The sequence below is a fragment of the Miniopterus schreibersii genome (genome assembly GCF_964146895.1).
Source record: "Miniopterus schreibersii genome assembly, chromosome: 1".
NCBI classification, from domain to species: domain Eukaryota; kingdom Metazoa; phylum Chordata; class Mammalia; order Chiroptera; family Miniopteridae; genus Miniopterus; species Miniopterus schreibersii.
Genome location: NC_138101.1, coordinates 146,146,728 through 146,163,672, shown reverse-complemented (window position 1 = coordinate 146,163,672; position 16,945 = coordinate 146,146,728). Strand labels below are relative to the sequence as shown.

Below are 16,945 nucleotides of genomic sequence, written 5' to 3'. Positions count from 1 at the left end.
TTTCTTTTTGTGCTTATTTTCCTTCCTTTAAAACATCTTGCAAGGTTCCAGGCATAAAATAACTCCTGTCCTGGCCACTGTGGCTCAGTTTGTTGAGCGTCAATTCCTGGTCAGGTCATATGCAGGGATTATGGGCTTGATCCCCAGTAGGGGGCGTGCAGGAGGCAGTTGATTGGTGTTTCTCACTCTCCCTCTCCCTTCATCTCTCTCTAAAATCAATAAAAAGATATTTTTAAAAATAATTTTTTAAAGTCCTCATTATATTCTAATTGAAGTGAATTCATTTTTAAAAAGTAACTTTTTAAATGGAAGCATAGATGAGACTGATGAATGTTAGAGGGATGGAGGAGGGCAAGTGGATGGAGGGGGAGAGAGTAACCAAAGAATTTATATGCAGATACGCACAAGGACACGGACAATGGTGGGGAGAGGGACTGGGGAGGGGGCAGGAACGGGGGGGGGTGGGAAACGGGTCATTGGGGAGAAAAAGAGACATCTGTAATATTTTAAATAAAAATAAAATAAAAATAAATGAATAAATAAATGTAGCATAATTATGTCATGGCTGTTTACCTAAGTAAGCAGCTATGAGTGTATGTGTATTATGTATGCCAATGATACATGACTATTACCTGTAATGTGTGTGTATCCTTTCCATTATTACAAATTGGGGGCTTTCACCCTGCCAAAGAGCTGTGCTTATTATGATTTTAGATGGCCACTGCTGCAGGTCCTAAATACCCATTCCCCTCACCTAAAAAAATCCTGTCAGATATAGAGAATGAAACCCAGTTATGTGAAACGTCTAAGGAAAGGAAATGGGGATGGTTCATCAAGGGTACGGCTGAGATCAATGATGCTAAGTACTTTAGACTTAGAAAGATGGAACAAGCTGGAGGATGAGTATATTGGAGAGGACAAGATGAAAAATACTGAAATTTAAATTATAGACAGGAATGATGAAAAGGACATAGCAAATGGAAATGGTTAAATATATTTGAATATGGAAAAACAAGTGCCCCCATAGATAGATAAAGTGCCCCCATAGATAGATAAAGCAAGAAAAAGGGGCTGAGAAAGCGTCAGAGGTTCACTGGACTAAAAAGTATATTGAGATAATTCAAGACAAGATTATAAACTGGCCCAGACTATTTTCTTTTTTTTTTCTTTTCTCTAAATCTCTGGAGCAGCTTTGTTTTTTAAATTACAGGTGTTTTTTTTAATTACAGTAACAAGTTCTAGAGAAGAAATGTGTTGCAAAAGTTATATTAAAAGAAAATTAAACCCTGGCCAGTGCAGCTCAGTTGGTTTGAGCGTCCTCCTGAAGCACCAAAGGGTCGAGAGTTTGATTCCTGGTCCAGGAACATACCCAGGTTGTGGGTTCAATCCCTGGTTGGGGCACCTACGGGAGGGAACTGATCAATGTTTCTCTCTCATATTGATGTTTTTCTGTCTGTCCCTCTCCCTTTCACTCTCTCTAGAATCAATGAAAAACATATCCTCAGGTAAGGATTTCTTTTAAAAAAGAAAATTAAATAGGAAGAAGAGTATATATCTGAAAATTCGTCTAATATGTGTCATTATGCTGGAGATTAATGACAGCATAATAGAATGTCTGGGCACATTTGACAAGGGTTCCCAAATATCACAAACTCAAGTTGCAGTTTTATTCAGTAACGATAGCATGATGATCACTCTCATGAGAGAGGCTCCTGTGTCATAGAGGACCCTAATGAATTAGAATGACATCTTGAAAGGCTTTGGTAAAATCCACTTAGGACACTGAGAATGGAATTTAATTTGTGAATCCTCTTTTCATTTATTCATTATTAAATTGGGAAGAGAAACCAGTGAGACTGGTAAACTATTTCAGTAGTTCTTTAATAACACTCTGAATTTACACAGTATAGTATGACTAATTACTGTGAATGTAAGATGCACAATGGTTCTTTATTCTCTCCCCCATCATTAAGGCAAGGGCAGAAGTAGGGATAAAGTTTCTCCTTGAAAGTGCTACTGAAGGTGTAAATGTGGGTCATGGTTTTAGCATTGTAGAAGGACACCTGCCCTCCTTCATGATCTAGATATATGCCCACCTTGTCGAGGTTTTTAGTCAGTTTCATACTGCAAGAAGGCAAATCCAGAGCCTTTAGATCATTTTGGTTCCTTAGTCTTAAAAGCCAGAATCCTTGCTCAGGAGTTAGAGGACAGCTGCCTTTCCGAGTGATGGATTCTCTGACAACTCCAACTGTCCACTTTGTCTTCTTTGCTACTTCTACTTCCCAGTACCATTTTCCAGATGTGAAGCCTTTTGAGCCCAGCACAGCCACACTTGAGTCAAACCTCTCTGGATCATCAGGCATTTCCTGCTTAATGTCACCATGCCACACACTGGTTCGGGATTTGGAGAGCACCAAATTTGGATGCGCTGTTTTAGGGTCCAGAGTTAATGGAGATAAGCCTAGTTAGAAAATAAGAGAATGGGAGAAAAGGGGTGAATGCAAATTCCCATAGTAAAAGGCAGTATTTACATAAACACCAGTAATTTATCTCCCCCACCAGAATGTAATCTCTGGAAGGGCAGCGACTTCATCTGTTTTGTTTCCTCATATATCTTCAAAATTTGGAACTGTTCTTAGGTGTTCAAGGAACTGTTTGTTAAATAAATAAGTGAACTTCGAAGTTCCAATTGAAGCCTAGGCACCAACTAATTCCACCATGGCTCATATTCCTGTTATCCTTGGCCAGCACCCAAAATGTAGAGCCCTCCAATGATTTATCCTCTAAGGTGCTCTTGTCCCCATTATTGTGTTCTTTACTTCCTCTGCTTTCACCCATCCTCCCACTGCTCCCACCAAACCCTTTCCACTCTGCCCTTTGGAACTAACTCCCTTCCTAATGAACTCTCTTGCATCCTCAGTCTACAGAATTCTCTCATCACCTCCTTACTCTAACAGAAGCCTGGCTGGTTCTTCCTCCAAAAATAAAGATTCCCAAAGTTCAAAAGACTATTTTCTAAATTCTGATGCCAGTGATCCAATAGCCACCACTGCCACTTCCAGCCCCCACTCTACTCCTCATCCTTACGATTTTTAAATCACTTTTCATTTGAGGCTCTTGCTGTTCAATTTCATATTACTCTCTATCTGTGTTTGATGATGTCATGTACAAATTTCCTGTTACACTTCCTGCACTTTGGGTTAACTTCACTCCTCTACCCCAACTCCAGCCCATCATCCCAAGAGATTTCACTGTCTCTGGATATATAACCAATCTTCCATTCTGGCAGGTCCTTAACTTCATTGTTAGTGACTTTTGACTCCATTTCAGCTGTCCTTGTCAATGACCATATTCTGGACCTTGTAGTAATTGGGAACTCTTCATTCTCTAAAATCTTAAGCTCAGATATCCCATTGTCTTATTTTTTGAGCTTTCTCACTCTCATTTCCTCCTACAACCATTGTTTCACTTCTTCATTAAGCCAGTCCCTTCTTGTTACCCCAAGCTATCTACCTCCTGGCTTAAAAACCTTTCTTAAACAGCTTAGCACTGGCAGCTTTGTTGCCAATAACCTCAACACTTTTATTTTCTGCAGCACCTGTCATGCAACTTTCTAACTCTGGATCTATCCAGCTATTCAAATTCACATCCTAATTCCTACCACTGCAGGAGGAAAATCACAAAATTATACATATAGATGCCACAACATATTCATTAATTCTACAAACACCATATAGCCCACACAGCCTAAAATGTTTACTATCTGACCATTTATATATAAAAAAATGCCAACCCCTTTCCTAAAGCAACAGCATCTATTATAAGGCAGGAAAGGAGAAAATATAAACATGCAGAATAAGCAAAGGCCTAGAAATATGAAGTATGAAGTGTATTTTACCAAGGTTTGATCACAGTTACATTTTTAGTAAAACAGCCATATATTAAATCCCATTTGATTTTCTTGGATGTAAAATTATACCAAAAATAAAGAAAAATCAATTTGTGGTTTAAATGAGTGCTAGACATAAAGTTTGATTTTACAGGGCAAAGAGCACTTGGAAGAAAAACACAATGTTATCTCAAGAGCTAGAATTTGCAGAGTAAAGTAACACAGAGGAGGGAGCTGCACATAGACTTTTGAACATCTACAAAGGGATTCCCTCAAGGCTGTGGCTGAGTACTGATTTTCAATGAAACTCATTAGGGCCAGTGAATGACTCTCTGGAAAGCAGTAGGCTGAACAATTTTTTAGAGCTCACACAAGACTGGGAATAATTTTCAATCTTGCCATCCAGAATGGGAAAATGTTATAATGTATGGAACATCAGACAGGGTACTCACAAGGGAATTATATTACCTTAGAAAATGGGCTAAATTAGCCCTAGTTTAAAGGCTGCTGTTGAACTACTTTAACAAAGCTTAAAAACCTTAACAAAGCTTAAAGAAAGTGTCAGAAGAAACAAAATTATTTCAAATAACTTACCTACACAGCAAAGTTAAATCCAGTAGAGCTTAAAAGATTACAACAAAATCAAGGAAATAGCAATATAAAACTGATCATGTTTGGCATCCAATAAAAAATGACCAGCCAGAAGAGACAAATGGATGATAGAATTCTTTTATACTTTGATTTTGGAGATGTTTACATAAATATATGCATTTGTCAAAACTCATCGTATTGTACACCGTAAAATAGTAAGTTTATGCCTAAGAGGTTTTTCCCCCCTTAATCCCTTCACCTTTTCCTCCCAGTCCCCCAGTACCCTTCCATCTGAGAGCTGTCAGTCTGTTCTCTGTATCTATGAGTCTGTTTCTGTTTTGTTTATTTTGTTCATTAGATTCCACATATAAGTGAAATCGTATGGTATTTGTCTTTCTCTGACTGGCTTATTTCACTTAGCATAATACTCTCCAGGTACATCAATGCTGTCACAAAAGGTAAGGTTTCCTTTTATTTTACAGTCCAATAGCATTCCATTGTGTAAATGCAGCACAGCTTTTTTGTCCACTCATCTATTGATGGGCACAGACAACAGTATGGTGACTACCAGAGGGAAATGGGGGTGGGGGAGGTAGAAGAGGGTAAAGGGGGATAAATGGTGACAGAAGGAGACTTGACTTTGGGTGGTGAACACAATACTTTGTATTATAGAATCGTACACTTGAAACCTATATAATGGTATATAATGTCACCCCAATAAATTCAATAAATTTTTTTAAATGATGAAAATTAACAACAAAATTTATGAGTTCTATGTTAGTTGTATTTCAGTAAAGCTGATATTTTTATGTCAATTACCTGGAAAAATGTTAACTGGGATAGATTTATGATTTTCATTAAGTCCGTAATTACTAATAATAATGAGTCTATATGAATTCTTTAAAAAACTTTATTTAGAACTTTGTTTCTAAAGAATTGTATTTAGAACTTTATGTTCTTGAAATGCTATTTGTGTTCTTTTTCCTGCTCAATTATTTATTATCAGCAGGATGAAAAAAACAGTTTTCATATTAGGCATACCTGTTGAAATTACTGGTTTTCTTTTGAAGCACTGAAGATCTCTAAACAATCTCCTAAGAGATTATGCTCTATATTATGAACATCAAACACAAGAGGACTTATAAAGACCCTATTACATTCAAAGAGTATGTACAATAAATTCCTTCTTCAGGGCAGAAAAGTTCCAGGGACTTATATTTCTGATTTAGCAAAACAGGATAAAATATTTGTTGTCACATTTGATAGGACAATTAAACAAAATCATAGGTTCAAAGGTAATTCTGACATTAGACTCTACCAGTAAAAAGCTATAAATTCTTAGGTCATAGTACCAGAAGAAATTTAGTATATCAACTAGCCTTCTTTTGCTAAACTCTACCCTTCCCCTTGTCCCAGGTTCTAACATACTAATTAGGGCACAGAAGAGGTCCCACAGACGAAACATACATTAGGAGCTCCAGGTACCAATAGCTACTACCCACTGATACCTGGAGAAAGAATGGACTCCATTTCCCTCCACATCATATACTGGATGGGACCTTTGTACAGGCCCAGGTTCAGCTTTCTGGAGAGAAGCTCTCTGGGTGTCAGCACCTTTATTCCTTTCTGCAAGCTGCAAGGGACATAAATCATTTATTCTTAGACATCCTCCAGGGACTGAAGGTAGGGTACAAATACCATATGGAAACACCACTTACCTATCCAAGAAAGATGTGATATCCTAGAGAGGAAAGGAGAAATAGAAAAGTTAGATGCCTGTTCATCAACTCCAGAAATGTCTGATACTGGCCACCACCAGAATTTGATTGTTAATACTGGGATCCAGTGCAGACAGTCCCCATCCCATTGCTACCTCTCATCCTCCACATGTCTTTTCTGATCTGCATCCTTCATCTACCCCAAGATAAACTGGCTTTATCTTGCTCTTATTTTCTAGCTCCCTTTTATATGGAATGAGAGAAGTTAAGGTTAAGCTATATTTACCTATACTGCCACAGTCTCAGGAGAAAAACACAGTAGGTTTTCCCACCCCAAGGCCACTTTTCCTTACTCTGGCTAGCTAAGCTGCTGAGTGCTGAGGTGGTAACCAATGCTACTTTAGAAGTGAACCTTCAGTTAGCAAAGATTGGCAAACAGCTTTTCAAACAGGTCAATTTATGATTACTGAGAGCCAAAGATACAGCTTAAGTTGCAACATTTTTATTTTTGAGAGATAAACCTCCAAAGTTCTTTATGGGGAAATATTAAAATATTAATACATACTGTTGTTACTGGCATTTTATTATCTTCTTTTCTAGGAGGGTGAAAGTAAAGTTTTCTATTGAGTGTAAAGCAAAAGTAGCCTCCTACTATTTTTCCCAGGGAATCTTTTTGTTTAAAGCCCCCAGCAGAGTGCTTTTCCCTCTCCCTGTGGGGAAAACTGCTTCCACATCCTTTCCGACCCTCTTTCCCCTAGTGGTGAACCCACAGTCATGTTGATATGGAGTCTTACTTTGAGAAAGTTGAAGGAGTCTTGCTCTTCCATCCGTGCCTGGATGCTCACCAACATCTCCTTGACTAGGAGACACTGTTCCTGAAGCTGGTTCAGATTGAGCTCCATCTCCTCATTCAAGGCTTTCCCGTCTTCCCGGAGCTCATTTAAAATGTCCTTTTCTTTGCCATGCAGAAACTGATGCAGCTTTAGAAACTCCAAGGAGATGTGTTGCTGCAGATGTAGCTTGTTTTCCTGGAAACCTCCATAATCATTACCATGGTAATTACTGAGACTAGCACTTAGGGGTGGGGGCCCACACCACTTGGAAAATACCATAACAGGAAAATGCATAAAAATGGCCTCTGAGTTTCAATATTCAACCATACTAAAAGGAGCCCATTTTGTGGCAGGCGGGGAGACTTACTCCACCTTCCTCAGCTAGTTTAATAATTCAGAATGAAATAGTCAGAAGTGACCTCCAGGTTCCTATCGCAGCACTGAGGTGGTAACTGATGCCATATTAAATAAGAATGAATGATAATACCCTTCTGCCCAGAAGTATAAACCAGTATGTACCAAGTGATGCTGTTAGACTGGGGCCATAAGGAGGCAGAAAGAGAGATGTCCTTGTTAAGAAATCAGAACATCAGAACTGGGGGGATACCACTCCTGCTGCCAGGACAATGTAAAAGAAGAGATGGGAAATGTTTGAAGCACTGAAATTGATAACTGATGCACTTGCAGCTCTTTCCTTAGGTGACCTCAACATCCTCACGGGTGAGCCATCTGATATCCTGGCTTCTTGGTTCCTTATTCTCATTTCTAGTGATTTCCACTTCTATCTACTCATTCTCTTAGCTACACTGAGGATTTTATCATCCCCAGAAACTTCACCATCTCCAAAATTAACTTTTTATACTCACTCAGGTACCCCTATTGCAGTTATTGGGTCTCACTGAAACCTGTATATTGACCTCTTCATTTCTATTCCTTCAACTTCTTCTGCCTTTATGTCCCCTCTTATCCAGCTTGGATTCTCTGGTCCATCATTGTAATTGCACTTCTAAAATAGTCTTAACTCTCTCTTTCCTCTAGCCCACACTTTTCCAGTTTTCCTTTTACCCATCTTACCACTATTTCTCAGTCTTATTTGTTGGTTCTAGAGTTACTTGATATTCTGTCTTGGACTCTTTTCCCTTTTCATTCTATACTCTCTTTATAGGTAATATCCTCTCTTCCCACAGCTTTCAGTACCATCTGTATGCTGACTTCTTATTTTTAGCCTAGTCCAACTGCTAAGCTCCAGATTCCTGTATCCAACTGTCTATTTGACATCTACACTTACCCCTAACATCTAATGAATCCCCCCATCCAGGTTATTTTTATCTCCAAAGAATATGCTGAAGCTGTTTATTTCTTTCCGTCTCCACTGCCTCTCTAGACCAAGCCACCATCATCATTCTATGGAATCACTGTGGTAGCCTTCTAATCATTATCCTTGTCATTGTCTCTCTCAATTCATTTTCCCCGTAGCCACCAGACTGAAATTTTCAAAATGAGGTAAAAACCGTGTCATGTTTAAACCTTTTAACGGCTTCTCATTATTCTCAGGATGAGATTCAAATTTTCTAACATTATCTACAAGGGCCTACATGTTTGGGCCCATATCTACTTCTTCAGTCTCATCTTGCCTACCAGGATCCAGTTTTATTGACTTTCTCTCTGTTTACCATAGCAACTGACCTCCTCTCTCAGGACTTTTCCATATGCTCTTTACTCTTTACTCTTATAGAACATTCTTCAGAACACTTCCTTCATATTCCCCTTGTCTAGTTCACTTAGTTAAGTTACTTATCCTTCAATTCTCAGTTATTAATAAGTGACTTTTTCAGAGAACAGCCCTCCCTTAGTCTAGATTAGGTTCTCCACTTATATGCTCTCATAGCACCCTGTATTTTCATTTATAGTAATTATCACAGTTGGGGAGTTGGTTTTTTTTTTTCAATATGCTTTTTATTAAAAATCCTCACCCAAGGATATATTTTCCCATTGCTTTTCAGAGAGAGTGGAAGGGGGAGAGAGAGAGAGAGACAGAGAGAGACAGAGAGAGACATCCATGTGAGAGAGCCACATCCATTGGTTGCCTCGCGCATGCACCCCTACAGGGGCTGGGGATCGAGCCTGCAACCAAGGTATGTGCCCTTGGTCAAAATCAAACTCAGGACCCTTCAGTCCAAGGGCCAACGCTCTAACCACTGAGCAAAACCGGCTAGGACCACCATTGTTATTTTGTTGTTATTGGTGGGATTATTTAACACCCATCTCCCAACCTAGTGAAATATAGTGCCTAGTACGATGCCTGACCCACTCAATAAATATTTTTTGATGAATGAATGTTAACTGTAATAGCTGAACTAAGAACTCTTGCAATAGGAACAAGATTCTTTGGAGATGTCATTATTTCCATCTATCTTTCTTCTTTCTCTCACTGTACATATTCTTCCAGATGCCAAACGCCAAAGAATACTCTCCTCCATAAATCATTAATAAATAAGTAGAACTCCCAATTTAACTCCCCAACCTAGAGACTGATTTGCCAAGTCTCTATCCATTAATGTTGTCCTAGAGCTCCTGTGAAGTTGAAAGTATAGGCAATAGTGTTATTTCATTTGGGCGAAGCTAGGAAAGATCAAATCAGATCGTAAAAGCCAGCAATCTGAGAGACCTTGTTTCAGAGGTAGACTGGTTGTAGACCCAAAGAAAAGAAAGGTATTTCTTTGGACATAGCTATCTTTAGTGGATTTGCCATAGATAAATTTCTTATTTTACTATAAATAAGAGGAAAGACCAGACAAATCACAATAATCACCCAGCAACTGAACCTTCAAAAGGATCAGCATATTAAGGGAAAGGCCATTATGCTCTTTCTGTTGATTAACTATTGGGAACTTATTCCACTGCTATACTCCTTTCCACCCTACTGTGTCCATTTTAAAATTCTATAACCCAGGTGTCATTTAGTGTATTGATAACACATGTATAGGTACCTTTCCACCCAAATAACTAAAGTTATAAGGAGGGTGTATTCTAGTTCTATCTCATAACCCTCTACCCTGCTCCTCACCTTGTAAGCAACAATAGCGTCTTTCTGCATGTCCCTCAGGGACTGAAGTTCCTTCAGGGTTGCCTCCAGTTGACCCTTAATGACAATAAACTCCTCCTGGGAATACCACATAGAATTAACCCACACTGACTTGGGAGATGAAGGGCCATAAGGGACATCTCCCCCAAAGCCCCAGCATATCAGAAAAAAAACAAGCTCTTGCTACAAAAGTCTTTCCTTTCTACTATGTCATAGTTCCTGTCTTTTCCAGGAATTGTGAAGGAAATTACAAGCAGCAGAAAATCTTAGTTGTTTTTTTACCTTCTTAGCTAACTACAGGGCTTTGAGGAAGGAAACAGAACTCTACACATTTTCTACCCTAGTTGCACTGTTCTAACTATACCTTTACTTAAATTGTTCTCACAACACTATTTGCCTTCTGCCCATCCAAATCCAAATGGGTTCCCCGTTCAGTGGTTTCTTTCTCCATACAGCCCCTGAATATTTCAGTTTTTTTCTAACCTTGTCTGAAATTCTAAACATTTATAGATTACTAATGTGACAAAATTTAGTTCTCAATAGTAAACTTATATTACTTCTATGGTTTTATTCATTTTGACTAGATTTCAAGACTTTTATAACAAGAGCAATATTGTATACATTCATATTCTACAAGGGTGTCTAGTAGAGCACTGTCATTGCAGGGTTTAGGTAAATATTTCATTATTTGAAGAGTAGGCCACAGCTCCTCCACTGCTCCTTTCCTATATCAGCACCTCTAGAGAAAGAACACTGTAAGATATATTGTATTTTCTGAGCATTCTGAGCTTTCTAATAATCATCTGAATAAAGGGGTGAAATTAGAAGAGAGAAGCAGCCCTACAGAAGATTTTCCCCCAGCTTGCCTAAGGGATTGTTCAAGGCCTAGGGCTCACTCACCATGAAGAAACGGACAGCATCAGAGATCCGCAGAAATTCTTTAGACTGTCCTACAGACAGCCGAGCATCTTTGCATTGAAAGCAGATCAGTTTCCCTTCTGGTTTACTGAACAGTTTCAGGTTCTCTCCATGTTCTGGGCACTGTGGATGGCCCTTGAGTAGGGGCAGCTCCTTAATCTTCTCTACCAGCTTCTCCAATACAAGGTTGAATGCACAGTTGCCATACTGACATGTTATCCTACACTCAGGACAGAATGTTTCCTTTGCTTGCTGCTTCCAAAATTTTTGAATACAGGCCTGGCAGAAGTTGTGGCCACAGGTTAGCATCAGTGGATTCTGGAACCAATCATTACACAGTTGGCAGTGTAGCTCCTTAGTAATATCTTGTATCTGCCCTTCAGAGGGTATCTGAGTGATCAAATCATTCACTTCAATGTAGTTGCCTGGGTCAGTGTTGGAGGAAGGTTTGGAAGATACCTTTGGAAAAGAATGGTTACAATGAATTCTCTTTCTAGCTGCCCACTCCAGGATAGTGTGCTCCATTCCTAAAGAAGCTGAGAATTGGTGCAACCAATGTAGAAGCACCATAATCTCTTCTTTGAAAGGGATCCAGTAAATTTAGTGTTTTGTAACATCATTTTATTACTATCAACACTATTTAAACTTTAATAGACAACCAAGACAGAAGATAGAGCACTCAACCAAAGAAATATATTTTGTTGTACATCCCTCCTTCCACCCATTTTCCCTGTGTGTCAGTTGAGAATTTTACCTTCAACTTCTGTTCTCCTAGTTATTACCTTTCTGTCTTGTTCTGTGTTTAGAAGTCATGTACAAAGAATTGGAAGATCAATCAGATTCCTCAGTGTGTGGTATAATATCACCAACCATAATATCACCCAGGCCTTCTGCCCTCTTTAAAAAAAAAAAATTAGCATGGCCAGCGTGGCTCAGTGGTTGAGCATCAACCTATGAACCAGGAGGTCATGGTTTGATTCCTGGTCAGGGCACATGCCAGGGTTGCTGGCTTAATCCCTAGTAGGGGGTGTGCAAGAGGCAGCTGATCAATAACTCTCTCATCATTGATGTTTCTATCTCTCGCTCCGTCTCTTCCTCTCTCTGAAATAAATAAACATTTTAAAATCATTAAAAATTTAAAAAGTAATTACACACCCTTGCCGGTTTGGCTCAGTGGATAGAGCATCGGCCTGCGGACTGAAGGGTCTCGGGTTTTGATTCCACTCAAGGGCATGTACCTCAGTTGCAGGCTCTCTCCTGGCTCCAGTTGGGGCACGTGAGGGAGGGAACCAATTGATGTGTCTCTCTCACATCAATGTCTCTCTCTCTCTCTCCCTTCCACTCTCTCTGAAAAGCAATGGAAAAAATATCCTTGAGTGAGGATTAAAAAAATAATAAATAAATATTTTAAATTACACAAATAACATACGTACAGAAAAATGCAAAATATTTTGTTGTTGTTGTTTTGTTTTTTATTTATTTATTTTTATTGCCTTTATCTTTATTGTTGAGACCATTACAGATGTTCCCCTTTTAACCCCACTGATCCCCTCTACCCCAAATCTGTCCCACCCCTAGGCCCTCCCCACACCAATGTCCATATCCATGGGCCATGCCCATAAACATTCAAGTTCCCTGATTAATCTCTCCCCATCTACACACACGCACCCTGCCTTCCCTCTGAGATCCCTCAGTTTGTTCCAAGCTTCTATGTCTCTGGATCCACTGTGTTCATCAGTTTATTTTGTTTATTATATTCCACATATAAATGAGATCATGTGGTACTTGTCCTTCTCTGACTGGCTCATTTCACTTAGCATAATAGTCTCTAGTTCCCTCCATGCTGTGCCAAAGCCCAAAAGGTCCTTCCTCTTCACAGCCACGTAGTACTCCATGGTGTAAATGTACCACAGCTTTTTTATCCACTTATCTACTGATGGGCACTTGGGCTGTTTCCAAATCTTAGCTATTATCAATTGTGCTGCTATGAACATAGGAGTGCATAAGTTCTTTGCGAATGGTGTTTGGGTTCCTTAGGATATATTCCTAGAAGTGGGATCACTGGGTCAAATGGCAGGTCAATTTTTAATCTTTTGAGGAAACTTCATACTGCTTTCCATAGTGGTTGCACCAGTCTGCATTCCCACCAGCAGTGCACTAGGGTGCCCTTTTCTCTGCACCCTCACCAGCACTTGTAGTTCGTTGACTTGTTGATAGTAGCCACAATGAGTGATACCTCATTGTGGTTTTAATTTGCATCTCTCTGATGATTAGTGACCTTGAGCATTTTTTCATATGTCTCTTAGCCATTTGTATGTCCTCTTTGGAGAAGTGTCTATTTAAGTCCATTGCCCAGTTTTTAATTGGATTGTCTTCCTTTTGTTAAGTTGTATAAGTTCCTTATATATTTTGGATATTAACCCTTTATCTGATGTGTCATTGGCAAATATGTTCTCCCATACAGTGGGCTCCCTTTTCAATTTGTTGATGGTTTCCTTTGCTGTGCAGAGCTTTTTATTTTGATGCAGTCCCATTTGTTTATTTTCTCCTTAGTTTCTCTTGCCCTAGGAGATGTATCAGCGAACATATTGTTATGAGAGATGTCTGAGATTTTTACTGCCTATGTTTTCCTCTAGGATTTTTATGGTTTCATCCCTTACATTTAAGTCTTTTATCCATTTTGAATTTACTTTTGTGTATGGTGTAAGTTGGTGGTCCAGTTTCATTCTTTTGCAACACCAATTTTTTGGTGTTGCAAAAAATGGTGTCCAATTTTTCCAACACCATTTATTGAAAAGACTGTCTTTACTCCATTGTATGTTCTTGCCTCCTTTACCAAATATTAATTGACCGTAATGGCATGGGTCAATTTCTGGGTTCTCTGTTCTGTTCCACTGATCAATATGTCTGTTCTTGTGCCAGTCCCAGGCTGTTTTGATTACAGTGGCTTTGTAGTATAACTTAATATCTGGTATTGTGATCCCTCCAACTTTGTTCTTCTTTCTCAGGATTGCCGTGGCTATTTGGGGTGATTTTTGGTTCCATATAAATTTTTGAAGTGTTTTTTCTAGATCTATGAAATATGCTGTTGGTATCTTAATAGGGATTGCTTTGAATTTATAGATTGCTTTGGGTAATACGGACATTTTAATTATGTTAATTCTTCCAATCCATAAGCATGGTATATTTTTCCATTTGTTGATATCTTCCTCTATTTCTTTTTTCAGTGTCGTGTAGTTTTCTGAGTAAAGGTCTTTTACATCTTTGGTTAAGTTTATTCCTAGGTATCTTATTTTTTTAGTTGCAGTGGTAAATGGGATTGTTTTTTTAGTTTCTGTTTCTGGTTGTTCATTATTGGTGTATAAAAATGCCATCGATTTCTGGGTGTTCATTTTGTATCCTGCTACCTTGCTGAATTCATTTATTAAATCTAGTAGTTTTTTGGTGGAGTCTTTAGGATTCTCTATGTACAATATCATGTCATCTGCAAATAATGACAGTTTTGTTTCCTCCTTTCCAAATTGGATGCCTTTTATATTTTCTTCTTGTTTAATGGCTGTGGCTAGGACTTCCAGTGCTATGTTGAATAAGAGTGGTGAAAGTGGACACCCCTGTCTTGTTCCTGTTCTTAGGGGAAATGGTTTTAGTTTTTGCCCATTGAGTATGATGTTGGCTGTAGGTTTGTCATATATGGGCTTTATTATGTTAAGGTATGATCCTCTATTCCCACTTTGCTGAGAGTTTTTATAAAAAATGGGTGTTGGATTTTATCAAATGTTTTTTCTGCATCTATTGATATGATCATATGATTTTTATCTTTCAATTTGTTTATGTGATGTATCATGTTTATTGATTTGCAAATATTGTTCCAGCCTTGCATCCCTGGAATAAATTCCACTTGGTCATGGTGTATGATCTTTTTAATATATTGCTGGATCTGATTTGCTAATATCTGTAGAATCTTAATTATGCAGTTCAGTGACTTCCAACACTAAACATTACTTTTGCGTGTATTTGAATTTTATATAAATGCAACCATGTGCCTGGCCCACATGGCTCAGTGGTTGAGCATTGACCTATGATCCAGAAGATTGGGGTTCCATTCCCGGTCAGGGCACATGCTGGGTTTTGGGCTCAGTCCCCAGTAGAGGGCATGCAGGAGGCAGCCAATCAATGACTCGGTCCTCACTGATGTTTCTATCTCTCTCTCTCCCTCTCCTTTCCTCTCTCTGAAATCAATAAAGACATATTTTAAAAAATAAAAAATAAAAAAAATAAATGCAACCATGCAATATGTACTCTTTATTGCTGGCTTCTTTTGTCAGCCTTACATTTGTGAGGTTTATCCATGTTGTTCTATATATATATACGTTTCTCTTGGGTATATACCAGGGAGTGGATCATAGGATTGGCATATATTCAGATTAGTAGATATTGCCATACTTTTTCTAAATGGTTGTATCAATTTACAGTGCCACTAGAGTTTCCCCATATCTTTGTCAAAAGTTAGTATAGGTATATTCATTTTACCCATTCTGGTGGGTACCAGTAGCATTCTATTGTGGCTTTAATCTGCATTTACCTGATGACTATGACTATTGGGACCATTTTCAGATGTTAATTGTGCATTTTGATTTCCCCATTTGTGAAGTGCCCATACAAGGCACATATTTTATTGTTGATTTGTCTTATTTATTCACAAAACTTCTTCACATAGTCTAAATATAAGTTCTTTATCAGGTACACATATTCCAAATACCAATTTCCACTGTGTGGATTGCCATTTTACTTACTTAGTGATATCTTTCAATGAACAAAAGTTTTAAAATTATTTTTAAACTTTTTGATTTTTAAGCATAACACAAATACAGAAAGCAGCATGGAAAAAAATCATATGCTATTGAATTATTAATAGATAAACAGCCATGAAAGGAGATAGAACATTCCCAACAGTCTTCCATATATTCCCTACCACCTAAATGCCCCTCCTCCTATTTCTGAGATGATCGCTATCCTGAATTTTGTGTTGATCATGTCTTTCTTACCAATTTTGATGTTTATATAAACAAAATCATATTTTATATATTTGTGCCTTGCTTTATTTACTCAGCATGACATTTAAAAAATATAATTCAATACAGCCCGGCTGGGCGTGGCTCAATGGTTGAACATTGACCTAGGATCCAGGAGATCAAGGTTCAGTCCCCGGTCAGGGCACATGCCTGGGCTGCGGGCTCAATCCCCAGTGAGGAGCGTGCAGGAGGCAGCCAATCAATGACTCTCTCATCTTTGATGTTTCTATCTCTCTCTCTCCCTCTTCCTTCCTCTCTGAAATAAATGAAGATATATTTTAAAATAAAATAAAATAATTCAATACAGCAGTCATATTTATGTCATCATGGTAACTAGTACAGTGTAGGGCTAGGAATTGGTAACCTGCTTCCAGGGTAATGTTTAATTAACCTTCTTTTACCCACCCAGCTTTGCTTTCTTAGGTAAAAGTAGAGCTCATTACATCTCAGCGATATGAATTATCATTTTTGTAGGTGGGGGTGATGTGCTATAACTATGCCTTTAATAGATTTATCAACATGAACTTTTGAGATTCACCTATGTCAATGTGCATAGCTGAATTTCATTCATTTTTATTGTTATATGATATTTTACTGATGAAACTGTATTTCTTCATTTTACTATTAATAGCCAATTGGATTGTTTTAGTGTTTTGCCATATAACCAATTAAAATTGGTTAAAATACAGGTGCACTTCTGACCTATTTCATTGGCTGTTCAACAGCCCACAGACTCCAGACCCAGAAGCCAGCCCTGGTGGCTCATCCTAGCAAGCAGTCACCACTGAGAGGGGACAGCATAAGGAATTCATCTCATTACCAGTGGTATTTAAATACTT

The 16,945-nt window shown here is 38.5% G+C and overlaps 1 protein-coding gene across 2 annotated transcripts; it reads right to left on the bottom strand.

Annotated features, from left to right (window-relative positions):
• Positions 1-1,919: 1,919 nt before the first annotated feature.
• TRIM69 (tripartite motif containing 69) lies at positions 1,920-11,487 on the bottom strand (the record flags this gene model as incomplete). Of its 2 annotated transcripts, none has more annotated exons than XM_081137703.1 (6): positions 11,017-11,487; positions 10,099-10,194; positions 6,993-7,226; positions 6,199-6,221; positions 5,989-6,113; positions 1,920-2,461 (listed from the first exon to the last, which is right to left on the bottom strand). In XM_081137703.1, exons 1-6 carry the CDS (start codon positions 11,341-11,343, stop codon positions 1,920-1,922), a joined length of 1,347 nt encoding a protein of 448 aa, XP_080993829.1. In that variant the 5' UTR covers positions 11,344-11,487. The 2 variants fall into 2 exon arrangements, with proteins under 2 accessions (XP_080993829.1, XP_080993830.1); XM_081137704.1 differs by having other exon boundaries at positions 6,993-7,271; positions 11,017-11,400.
• Positions 11,488-16,945: the final 5,458 nt, after the last annotated feature.